At 47.5% G+C, this 12,231-nt stretch overlaps 1 protein-coding gene across 4 annotated transcripts in view; it reads right to left on the bottom strand.

Moving 5' to 3' along the window:
* The window catches only part of Abcc4 (ATP binding cassette subfamily C member 4 (PEL blood group)), a 205,409-nt gene that overhangs the window by 110,327 nt on the left and 82,851 nt on the right, over window positions 1-12,231 (bottom strand). For all 4 annotated transcript variants that reach the window (XM_050150376.1, XM_050150377.1, XM_050150378.1 and 1 more), the window contains exons 14-17: window positions 6,862-6,958; window positions 2,220-2,429; window positions 660-800; window positions 288-325 (exon numbers count right to left, since the gene is read on the bottom strand). In XM_050150376.1, coding sequence (XP_050006333.1) covers window positions 288-325; window positions 660-800; window positions 2,220-2,429; window positions 6,862-6,958 — 486 coding nt within the window. The remainder of the gene's footprint in view (window positions 1-287; window positions 326-659; window positions 801-2,219; window positions 2,430-6,861; window positions 6,959-12,231) is intronic.

The following is a 12,231-nucleotide window of genomic DNA, read 5'->3' as shown; positions in this document are numbered from 1 at the left end:
TGAGGTCAGCCTGGTCTACAGAGTGAGTTCCAAGATGGCCAGGACTACACAGGAAAACCCTGTCTTGAAAAACAAAACAAAATCAATCTGAAGCTTGACAGTCAGTTCCCAGCACGCAGCTGAGGACCAGATGTGGTGAAGACCTCTGCAGGTCACACTTCACTCTTTCTCTCCAGGAGACTAAGCTTAGACCAGAAGGCCCAACAAGCCCACCTCTCCCTAAAACCTGTGGAAAAATGGAGCTCCCGCTGGATCTCAAAGTCGTTAATTCAGCATGAGCCACTCACCAGTAGGAAAGCCACCAGTCCTGAAGGACGTAGAAAACCTGCAGAGGGAAGCGAAATATAACATCGGCACGGCTTCCAACTTGAAATTGCTAAGGTGTGGAGATACAGAGGGGATTTCCAGAGAACCAGGACGATTCCAGCAAGCATGGGTCAATGCCAAATCCCACTTCCCAGACAAGATGTCATGGTCAAGATCTTACAAGGTAACCCCAATTTTTTTCTACGCATTTTCAACTCCAGTTAGCGTCCTTATGTTGCTCCCCACTGACAACATACCTCAGTGTAAATCCCCGAGAGAATGGCAAAATGTGACAATCACGCAAAAATGTATGTGTGCGACTACCACACTGAGGGCACAACCTCATTATGTACCTGCGCCGCCATGTTCAGCAGAATGAGGAAAACGATGAAAAACCAAGATGCACCCGCAGCGAAGTAATTCTTGTAGGCCTTGAAGCCAACTTTCCCTTCTGAACGGCTCTCCTCGGGCTGCGCTGCCTGTGTGTTTTCTGTCTGTGAAGGGAGAGGTGTTGGTAAGCAAAGAGTCACACAAAACGTCTTCAAAAATTGACTGTTGACGAAGCTCGGGAAAACAGGTAAACGATTTGTGGCTGGCAGGAATCAGAAATGGTAATTCTTCCCTTGCACACACCTACCCAGTCTGGCAAAGCGTCCAGCCAGGACTCAGTCTCCCACTTCCAGGAGCACTTGCTCATTGCGGCATGGCTCTGCGTGAGCACGGCGGCATGATTTCCAGCACACGCCTAACGCCCACACCCAAAGCAATCACAAAACGATGAGGACTAAACCATCACTCATCAACGGAAGAGAACAGGGTGGAAGCGGGGGTGCAGATCTGCACGGGTGCGCACTGAACACATGCAAGGCTCTGAATCCAACTGCAGCATGAAATCACCAAGAATAACCAAGCGGCTCACACTGCTAGCCAAACACAGGAACTGAGAAGAAACCTCTACAAGAGAGGGAGGAGGGCATATCCTTTTATATCAGAATTATCCAGGCTCCTAGGTATGGAGAATGAGGATTTGGATAGCAGAGACGATAGTCAGACCTGGCCTGCTTGAGTTCCACAATTGCACATTGAAATTATTCAGAGGGAAAAAAATCGTCATCTGTACTGGAAATGTATGGACACTTTTTTTTTTTGCCACTGTTCCTTAGGCTATCATGTATCAAGTGTTTATATAGCATTTATATTGAATTGGAAATTGTAAGTAATCCAGAGACGGCTTAAAATATACAGAAGCACACCGGCTATGTGCACACATGACACTCTTACACAGGCAATCTACAGAAGCACACCGGCTATGTGCACACATGACACTCTTACATAGGCAACTTGAACTCCCAAAGGTCTTAGACCCAATCCCACCCATGCCAGCTCCAAGGATGACTTTCTGTCTAACGGAGCAGTGGTGTGGATTGCTTGAAAGGCTTTCAATATGGGAGAGCGTCACCTGGGCCTATGCTGGCCATGGGGCACTCAGTGAGGAATAAGATGTGGCCCTCGGGCTAGACTAAGGGAGAAATGGAAGGAACTGACCTAAAAGGGTCACGTGCTAAGGCTACCAGATCTGTGTCCCTCTTGACTAACAAAAGCATCTGAAATGGAGCAGGCTACTCATGTCACCCACCTACACTGTGAACGTCCAGCAAGTAACAAAAAGGACCTGATGTGATGCACCCATGGCTAGAGTCTAAGGCGGCCGTTCTCAACCTGTGGGTCTCGACCCTTTTGGGGATCAAATGACCCTTTCACAGGACAAGCCTAAGTCTATCAGAAAACACATATATCTACATTACAATTCCTAACAGTACCAACATTACAGTTATGAAGTAGTAATTGGGGGTCACACCACGAGCCACAAGGTCTGTAAGAGAAAAGGAACATATAACCCAAGACGGACTCACATCTTGGCCCTCCGGAGCCCCATCTTTCAGGGAGGGTCTGGACGATTGCTGGGACCAAATGGAGGACTCGGAGAAGGTCCGCTTCCTGAGGGTGGGGGTTCCTGAAGCTGGGGAGTGCTCTCCTTCCTCATTCTCCTTCTTTAAAAGGGAGCCGAAGTCTATGCCGGACTTGAGAAACTCGGTGTACGTCCCCTTCTGCACCATTTGTCCCTGAAACAAAAGGAATTTCAGAGGCGGGAATTCACACTTCATGTTCATGGTGCTAATCTCACCAAACCACAGCCTACGGGCCCCGAGCTACAGCTGCCCTTGGGTCTGGAATCCTGGTCGGCAAGAAGGGAGCGACGCAGCTTGCCTCCTAAGTGAGAATCCTGCCTCCTGCCAAATTCTAGGTGCCTGGACCAATGTGCCATTGTGCCTTACAACCCAAATACCATGGACAGTGAAGGAAGCAAACACTGTAGATGATGGGAGAGCCCACAGGGTCTTTTATGACAACAAAGAGATGACTCACGCAGTGGGAAATTTGATTGACAGGGAGGTGCATGAGCAACTCCACCTACATAGGACACACTCACCCAGCCTCAGCTGACCACCTGCCCCCCCCCCCGCCGCCAAGCAAGACTTAAGCCAATATCATGGTCTTAGACTAAACCGTGCCCCCAAATTCAAGACCATTACTGGGGATTCACCAATCCACAGCACATCTACTTGGGGGTTCTCTTCCTGACCACAGTTAGAGGAAATAATGTGCAAATATCTTCACGATGTCCTACCCCATGAGGTGAACCCCAAATGATTTATTAATACTTAGGGAAGTAGCTCTGAGGGGAGGATGGCTCAGGTTAGAGGAAAATGGCCCTGGACCCTACCCAATCCCTGTCCTTCTCCAGCCCAACACCAATCAAAGTGGTCCACTGATGAAAATCCCAGTGCCTTTGGGCTTTTACAAGCCTGGTAACTTAAGGATTGGAAGGTTATTCCTGGAACGCTGTGTCTTATTGCACTTAGGGGGTAAGATTTGTTCCCACACATTTTAATGCAATCACACCCTTCCTGTCAGTAAAATACACACAGAAACTACTGCTGACAGAGGGAACAGTTCCTAAGACAAGCTGTAAGAATCCAGGGAGCAGCCTGAAGGGGCAGCCATCCTCTCCGCTCTTAGAGAAGGTCAGACAAATAATCAGAGCGGTTCTCAGTTTCTCTACCTGCTAGCAGGTGAATGAATTGTTGACTACTAAAAATAAAACTCAAAATACGCAGGAGGCAGGATCGCCAAAGCAGCGGCCATGTGGGGACAGGTGACAAAACCCTTCTACACCTAGTGACTCTGCAGGCAGAATATTCAGCTCTGTGCACATGAAATTAATTGTTTTCCAGCTTGAGGAATCCGGGCGCCCATTCCCAGGGGGCCCAGGAGACAGCTGACACTCTCAGTTGTTGCTAAGGGGATAGTCACCCTGCCTTATATAATCGTTGTGGTGAGAATTTGCTCCCTGGAACTCTGACTGACAGCTCCCTCACCTCTCTTTGGCAGCCACAGTAAGTACCAAGGAAGCACTAAAGGACTCTACTATCATCACATGGCCGGTTTCCATAGCAACGTGTAATTTGCATCTGAGAATAACTGCATGCAAATATTGCGAACTCTGGCTAACATTCACTGGTCAGTTCCATCTCTGGCCAAGAGTGATGTGGGAGGTCCTTCTGTATATGTGTTGCTTTGATTGGTTATTGAATAAAGCTACTTTGGCCTATGGTGAGGCAGAATATAGCCAGGCTGGAAGGGATAGAGAGAAAGGGTAGGCGGAGTCAGAGAGATGCCATGTAGCTGCTGAAAGTGATAGACATCAGAACTTTATTGGTAGGTCACTGCCTCATGGTAATACACAAATTATTAGATATGAATTAAGATGTAAGAGCTTCCTGGGAATATGCCTGCATCATCACTGGCCAAATAGTGTCGTAATTAATAAAATTTCTGTGTGATTATTCGGGTCTGGACAGCTGGAAATCGAACGAGTAGTCTCCTATGCGACAAGAGACTACAGAAGAATCTTATGGTTTGGATGCGGCTTAATTATTTGTGTTACCACTGTGTGATGAAAGGCTTGGTCCCTGGGGTGGCACTGCCGGGAGGTTCTGGAACCTTTGGGAGGCGGGGTCTGGTAGAAAGCCCTCAATCCAGAATGGACTGGGAAGCCTCAGTCTCTCTGGAGTTGACGCTCAGTGTGTGAGCGCCTCCTGGTGCCTTTCTGCCAGTGCTGCATCTGGAAGGGCCTTTCAGAAGGGAGCCCTGAAGGCACTGCGTCCTTGACCCTCTCCCCTTAGAGCTCAGGGAACCTGCAGGAGAGGAGATGGAAGGAGTGGAAGAACCAGAGGGGATGGAGGACACAGGAGAGCAAGCTCTGAACCAACTAAGCGGGGCTCAGGTGAGTTCACAGAGACTAAAGCAGCAAGCACAGGGCCTGCACGGGTCTGCACCAGGTCCTCTGTGTATATATTACAGCTTCCATTCTCCTGAGTGTGAGAACGAGCCTGCTCCTGAGCTCGTGTCCTTCTCTGGACTAGCCTTGTCCAGCCTGGATGCCATGGCTTTTGCTTTACTATATTTCATTCTGTTATGTTTTGCTGGTGTCTCCTAGAGGGCTGTTCTGTTCTAAGGAGAGACAGAAAGGGAATGGGTCTAGATGGGAGAGGGGAGGTGGGGAGGAACTGAGAGGGGCAAGCGGAGGCAAAACTGTAAAAAGGATATATTGTACAAGAAAAAAAAATTCATTTTCAATAAAAGGGGGAAATCACATGACCTGTCTTAGGTCTTCCACTGCGGCTAACTCAACGCTGAATAAAATTGATGAAGTAATAAACACATCAAGGAGCTAAAAGGTTGTTTTCTGTCCATGATGAAGAGTTTGTCTCAGACCTCCCCACTGCAAAAGATAAGCACCAAGTCACCAATGCAAACATGCAGGGTATGGGCGTGGGGGGGATACCTCAGGAAAACACCGGGAACCTTGAAAATCCCTTGCTAATTTTAATCTCAACAAGGTGGTGTTTTGTCATAGGCTAAGTTGTACCTCAAGACACTCCAGCTCTGAATTCCAGTAATGAATTAAAAAACAGGACCTTTGCAGATGCCATCAAGTTAAAGTGAGGTCACACTAGAGCAGGGTAGAGTCATGAGAAGACAGACAGACAGACGTTGGCCGACCGTACTGACTGCCAAGGACGGCCAAGGGCTGCCGGAAGGAGACCAGGGGTTGAAAAGAAGCAAGGAAGAGATTGTCCCAGAGCTTTGGGGCCAGCTCAGTCCCACCAGGGCACAGCAGAGCAGCGAGACAGCACTTCCCAGCATCACTGGCCGTCAGCTCTCGTTACTCTGTCCTAGCAGCCCTCGCACACAGACCTGCTGACTTAAGCGCATTTCTCTGCCTGCTGAACTAGACAACTGACTTCTAATTGCCTCTACCATAGCCCCCGATTATCCTGGTGGCAGCAGCATTGGAGGTGGGATACAAAATCCATCTCAGTCCAAGGCCAGTGTGCTGCTGGGTTCTGATCCCATCTCCCTCCAGGCCCCTAGATCATTCAGCACTGACATGTCACCATGTTGTTCCTCCAAACATCATGCCTCAGGTATCCCTCTTCCAGGTAAAAGCACGGTCACCATCTTCCTGTCATTGTCCCACAAGCCCCATCACACCTATTCTGACCAGAAGGGAGGCCACAGAGTGGAGAGGTTTCACCTTGCATATTACTGTGAATAGGAAGCCTAATCCCAAAGGACTTGGGTAGAGGCACCATCAAGTGGTCATCGTAACTAGGCAGCTCTGAGCAGAGGATGCTCGGCCATTCACTATTTTTGTGAATGAAAGGTACTCTTTAGGCAAAAAGATAGATGGAAGGATGACTTAATATAAAAAATTATCCAAATTATCTTCAGTACCCGTAGGTCATGTAGAAAATGAAACAAAAATGTCTAAGAAAATAGCATCATCATTTTCGTCATTGATCTCACTAGAGCATCTTACAAATTTGAGGGAGCAATTTTATCATCTGGAAGAGGACCGTGGCTTAGAATGGAAGTGACATGTCTGCTTTCTGGCGGGCTTTCTGTTGTTATTACTTGCTTGCTTGTCTGTTTGTTTGTGGGTCTCATGGGTCCCCATCTAGCCCTGAACTTGAGCTTCTGATTCTTCTGCCTCTGCCTCGAGGGCTGGGACTATGGGCCAGCACACCCACTCCACGGAGAGCTGGGAATGACTCTCTACCAATGGAGTCACATCGCCAGCCCTCAGAGTGGTATTTCTAAAAAGTCCTTCCGATATCCTCAAGGATGCGAATCTCAACTCTAAGAAATGAATGTAAAACTGGGGGAGGGAAGGCAGCTCCTCAAGTCCATGGAGAGCGGCCTGATGGGAACCCCGCATCCCGCTTTCAACCTGAGGTTCTAGCTGGTTCTGTGGACAACGACGTTGTTCACACTCTCAACTTGCCTTTGAGACACCCATAACCTTGCTCTTGAGAGGTCTTCACTTACTTCTCAAGCGCTCTGCTTTCTCTGAACCCTGCTGCGTAAAATCTGTATTAAAATCTCTTAGCGACCGCCAACCCTGCTTTTAAAGAGGCAATGACTTACATCTTTCAATATCAGGATGTGGCTGGCAGCTTTTAGGTACTGCAGCTGATGAGTCACTAAAATGGTGACCTTCTCGTGCAGGGTCTGACAGATGCACCTACAGACGTAAACACCCCCAGAGAAGAAAACACATTAGCAGGGGCTCTCCAAACCGCAAAACCAAGAGTTTGAAGCCGTAACGACATAAAGGCAACATAGCAACGACACATGCTTTAAAGGAGGTATAAATACAATTTAAACACGAGCTAAAGAGGAGGGTTAGCACTGAAGGCTGGGCGCTGCTCTTGCAGAGGAACCAAGTCTGGTTCTCAGCACCCCCGCTGGGCAGCTCACAACAGCCTTAACTCCAACTCCAGAAGATCGAGGTCCTTTTCAGGACTCTGAGGGCACCTACATACCCACACATAGATACCCACACATAACTGAAAAGTAAATAAAAATGAATCTTAAAACTTAAATACAAATATAAATTAATAATAGTGACTAAGTATTCAAATCCACTAGCAGCACCTGAGCCTACCTATGACACTTTGAAAAGTAGCCAGAAGAAGAGGCTGTGGCTGCTCATTTTTCTTCTAAAACTTAGCTTAACAATTATGTATATTTACATATTATATGGCAAAAAATAAAATTTGTGTATACTTATATAATAAATGCAGTTGGACAGTACTAATATTACAAAACATGAATAAAATTCTAATTACCTCATTGTGATATAGGAATCCTAAAGAAACACACTTATATCACATAAGGAGAAAGACGGGTACTTTTCTTAGATGTCTGCTCAGGGGACTGCTTCTGACGTACACATTAATTAATATTATTAGGGGCTAAGGCTATCACTCAGATGGCGGAGAGCACGCAGAGTGTGTACAAAGTCCTGGGCTTGAACTACTGGTGGTGCTTGCCCACAGTCCTTGTACTCAGGAGCTGGAGACGGTAGCCTAGTTCAAGAATATCCTCAACCATATAGTAAGCTTGTGTGGCCAGTCTGGGCCACATGAGACCATCTCAAAACTGCAACAAAACTCAAGAGGAAGAATGAAAACCAAGTAAATGAATAGCCTTAGAGCCACATGAGACCATCTCAAAACTGCAACAAAACTCAAGAGGAAGAATGAAAACCAAGTAAATAAACAGCCTTAGAACCTCAGTTACCTCTACTAACGGACACTTGCAATCTCTCTTCCTAAATAACCATGGGTAGAAAAGCGAATGAGGAGCCCCCGCAGCCTCCATAACAATCCTACTCCCCATGCTGGGAGCCAATATTCTTCTCTCAGAACTAACAATTTCCAACACTTAAAAGGAGAGAAGTCAATGACCTTTAAGGTTTAGACTGCTCCAAGTGCATCCAGATTCTCACTGCAGACCCAGGAGAACTCAGCCTTAGCATATGCATGGGGAAGGGGAAGCTGGCTAAGGGCCACCATACATGGAGCTCTGCCTACAGCCTGGATTCCCAAGTCTTCACACAGAGCAACCGGCAGGGCTGTAGGCCACAGGCTAGCGAGTGAGGTTGTCAGAGAGAGGCTGTCATGGAGAGACATATAATCGAGCCCTTCAAATCCGTGTGTGTGTGTGTGTGTGTGTGTGTGTGTGTGTGCTGTGATAGCAATGAAAAAGAAAGAAGCCATGATTTTAATAGAGAGTTGGGAATTGGAGGGAAGAAAGGGAGGGGGGAAGTGACATAATTATATTTTAATTTTTTAAAAAAGTCAAAAATTACAAATAACAAAGAAACTAAAGGTACTTATCTGAGAAAGACAGAGACAGATACAGGGGAAGGTCCAGACCACAACCACAGAGGTACAAAAAAATGTCAGCTCTACCCTCCATCTTTCCCTAAGCCTTCGCCATCTGCTTAAAGGTGCCTTTAGAACTGGGCTATTACCAGAACTAAGACACCCGCCCCATGCAGAAACCACACGCTTTCCATGAAGGATTACTTTTCCACCCTCTGGCAGTCTTAATGTGGCTTATTTCTTACCGACATCTCTCGACCTGCAGCGTTTGCGCTTCAGCTGAGCTGTTCCTTCACTGGAGCCAGCTGCCCCATCCCTTTGTGTGACTGCCTCTAGGAGGCGCTAACATTCAGTCCTGGGTGCTACTGCACCTACAAGGGCAAAGCCGGAGGTTTCAAATGCACCAACAACTTCCACCACAAACAAGAGAACTTAGAATATATGTTTTCCCTAAGTTAGGTGGCTTTTTTCCCCAAAATGTCTACAGAAATATTCATTAAATTTTTAAAAAGTAAGACTTTTTAAAGTCGGTTTGTGTATATTGTATGTGTGCATGTGTGTGTGTGCATGTGTGTATGTATATATATATGTGTGTGTGTGTATGTGTGTGTGTGTGTGAATATATCTACACACATACACATAATCTTTGGCATATTTCCTAGATTGGTCAAAAAATACTAAACTCAATGAATCCTCCTGCCTCCACCTTACTAAAACTATGCAGACACACGCCTCTGGGCCTTCCTGTGCCACACTGATGCGGATGGGCCCATCATCTAATTCTGTTCCCATACAAGAACCTCAGGGAGCAACCAAACCACGGCAGCCCCGCGTGTCCGAGGGAACATTTCAGGGACACAAACAGGAAAGACAGAGTCAGTAAGTACTTGGACTCATTTAGTTGAAGGCTTTTGTCTTTCCGCACACTCCCACACTGGAAATCCGTCACCGGGTGACGGTGTGAAGAGGTGGGGCTTTCTCACTGGAAATCCGTCACCGGGTGACGGTGTGAAGAGGCGGGGCTTTCTCACTGGAAATCCGTCACCAGGTGACGGTGTGAAGAGATGGGGCTTTCTCACTGGAAATACGTCACCGGGTGACGGTGTGAAGAGGCGGGGCTCTCTCACTGCCGTCACGGAAAGGACCAGCGTTGTCCCTTGTAAAGGAGAACCAGTGGGTGTGCCCAGGAGTCACCAAGTCCTCAAGAGACATCACATCTGCTACCGTCTCATCTCGGGCTTCCAGCCTCCACGAGATGAGAAACACCTCTCTGTTGTTTACAGATTTTAGGTTATGGAATTCTGCCACAGTAGCCTGCGCAAACTAAGAAATACATAAACTAAGACGAGGAGGTAGGCAGCAGCGTGGGAGATCTAATTAGGAGAGCCCTGCACAGATCACGGGAGAGGCAGGCATCTGCAGTTGAGACTTTCTAAAATGCAGAATCCACAGCTACATCAGGCTGGCATCGGTCGGGAGACCCCAGCCTTCTGTTTCCCATGTTTGTAACATATATAGTTGTAAAACCCGCAAATCTTAATAACCTTGGATGTATATCCGTGATTGAAATAAAACTGCTAATGGCAAACAGAAGAGTGGCTCGTTCCCGTTTAATACAAAGCACTCCACGTTTCTCAGCTCCGACGCGGCCGCCATCTTTCACAGCATATTGTTCAATCCAATTTTCTAACTCGTTGAGAGCATTCTCCAGCTGCTGCTGAGTGATTTCCTAAATTGCATTCGTGCTTCCTGCTCCAAGTTCCCCCAAAGAATGTGGTTCTGATTAGCAAGCAACGATTCTAACAAGCTTGCTTCTATCGAGGGTCTATCCAAAGCCATTAAACATTAAAGGTGCAAGCAGACTTTATAAACACCCATGCTCAAAGGGACGCTTGGGGGGGGGCACCTCTGTGATCTGCATACCGATACCAAGCAATTAAAATGCCTCCCTCTCTCCTCCCGAGAGCCTCCGCTACAGCTTCCCACCTCTGGAAGTATGGGAACTTCATCTGGAGTACTGGGGAACTTGAGTGGATCCTTCAAGGCTCACCAAAGTGACAAAGGGTTGATTCTGCCCAGAGCAAAATCCATCAAGTCACAATCAAGGGTCACAGGAAAGGAGGGTCGGATCAAAGAGCTGGGTCAGAGCCAAGTGCCAGCCGCTCTTACTTTCTGTGCTCTGAAATGCTCAACTCACTACCACGCATGTGTTTTTGTTTGTATCGTAGTAAAATTCACATGCCGTAAAAGTCACCACCATGGCCACTTTTAAAAGTGTCTTATTCGCAGCATGAAGTACGTTCACACTGCTGTCCAGCCCACCACCACCCACAGCCAGAATGCTTTCATATCCACAAAAGGCGACACATTTGTGTCCCCTGCGGATGTGGGGGCGGTCACTCCCCACCATCTGCCAAGCCCCAGAAGGCCACGCCCAGTAGATGGTCTTGTGTTCCAGTCCTAGAATCCAAAGCCTAGATGGGTGGTTTTCACTCTGCTGAGGGTCTGTTATAAACTGAACCCCACTTCCCTGAATTCATACCAAATTTACAAAAGGTCAACACCTAATGGTTTAGACAGAACCTCTAGAGCGAAAGCTAAGAGTAGCTATGAGGGTGGTCCTCAAACAACCTGATGGGTGTCCTCTGAAGAAGAGGGAACTTGGGAAAGATACCCAAGAAGGAAAAGACAGAAGATGGCCATTGACTTCCACTCTCCGTGGCTTAGTCTGGGAGAGTCACAGCAGACTCTAGCATTTTATTTTGATGCACAGGGATGAAGAAGGCAGAAAGTGCAGGCTAGCGATTCAGGGGCTCTAAACCTGCCATAAAACCTGCAGCTCCCCTTGAGGGAAAGGTGCCCACTTGCTGCTGTCATCTGGTGCCTTGCTTGTCCACACCTTTACACCTGTGTCATAAGTGCCCATTCTCAGAGTCCCCAAACCTCCCAGTCTACAGCTCAACATATATCACTGAGTCCTCTTCTGCAGGCCCTATGCGACCACTGAATCTCACTGCGAAGGTGGGGCTGGAGAGACGGCCAGTTAAGAGCGCTTGCAGAGGACCGGAGTTCGGGACTCAGAACCCATGTCAGGTGGCTCACAACCAGCTCCAACTCCAGTTCTAAAGGAACCCAGTCCCCTCCCTGGCCTCCTCCGGCACTGACACACACGTGGCACTCACTGACCAGACACATACACACACACACACACACACACACACACACACACACACACACACACACACACAAAATTGAAATAGATCTCATTTGCAAATTTTGGAGGAAAAAAGCCAACTCCCTAGTACCAAGCGGCCAAGCCCCTTCCTTCAATTTAAAAACACACATCTTTTTTTCTTCTTGGGGCCTGGGTCTTCTAGTCTCTTGGCTAAGAACTTCAAGGAGCTATAGAGAACAAATAAAGAGAGTGCCCTCTGATCTGAGACTCTACACACAGGCTCTGTGCATTTTGCCACACTAACGGCACCTTCCCTATTTCCCTACCTTGATCTTGGGCTTGTAAAATGTGTGATATGGAGGGGAAGAGAGAAGAGGTGCATTAATGAGAGTCTAGATGAAGCTGTAGAAATTATCTCACGGGGCCCAACTGGAAGGGTCCCTGAACACG

Source organism: Alexandromys fortis, unplaced genomic scaffold (genome assembly GCF_014885135.2).
Source record: "Alexandromys fortis isolate MF-2015 unplaced genomic scaffold, M_Fortis_MF-2015_v1.1 scaffold_66, whole genome shotgun sequence".
Classification (NCBI taxonomy): Eukaryota; Metazoa; Chordata; class Mammalia; order Rodentia; family Cricetidae; genus Alexandromys; species Alexandromys fortis.
This window is presented reverse-complemented; position numbering and strand designations above follow the sequence as displayed.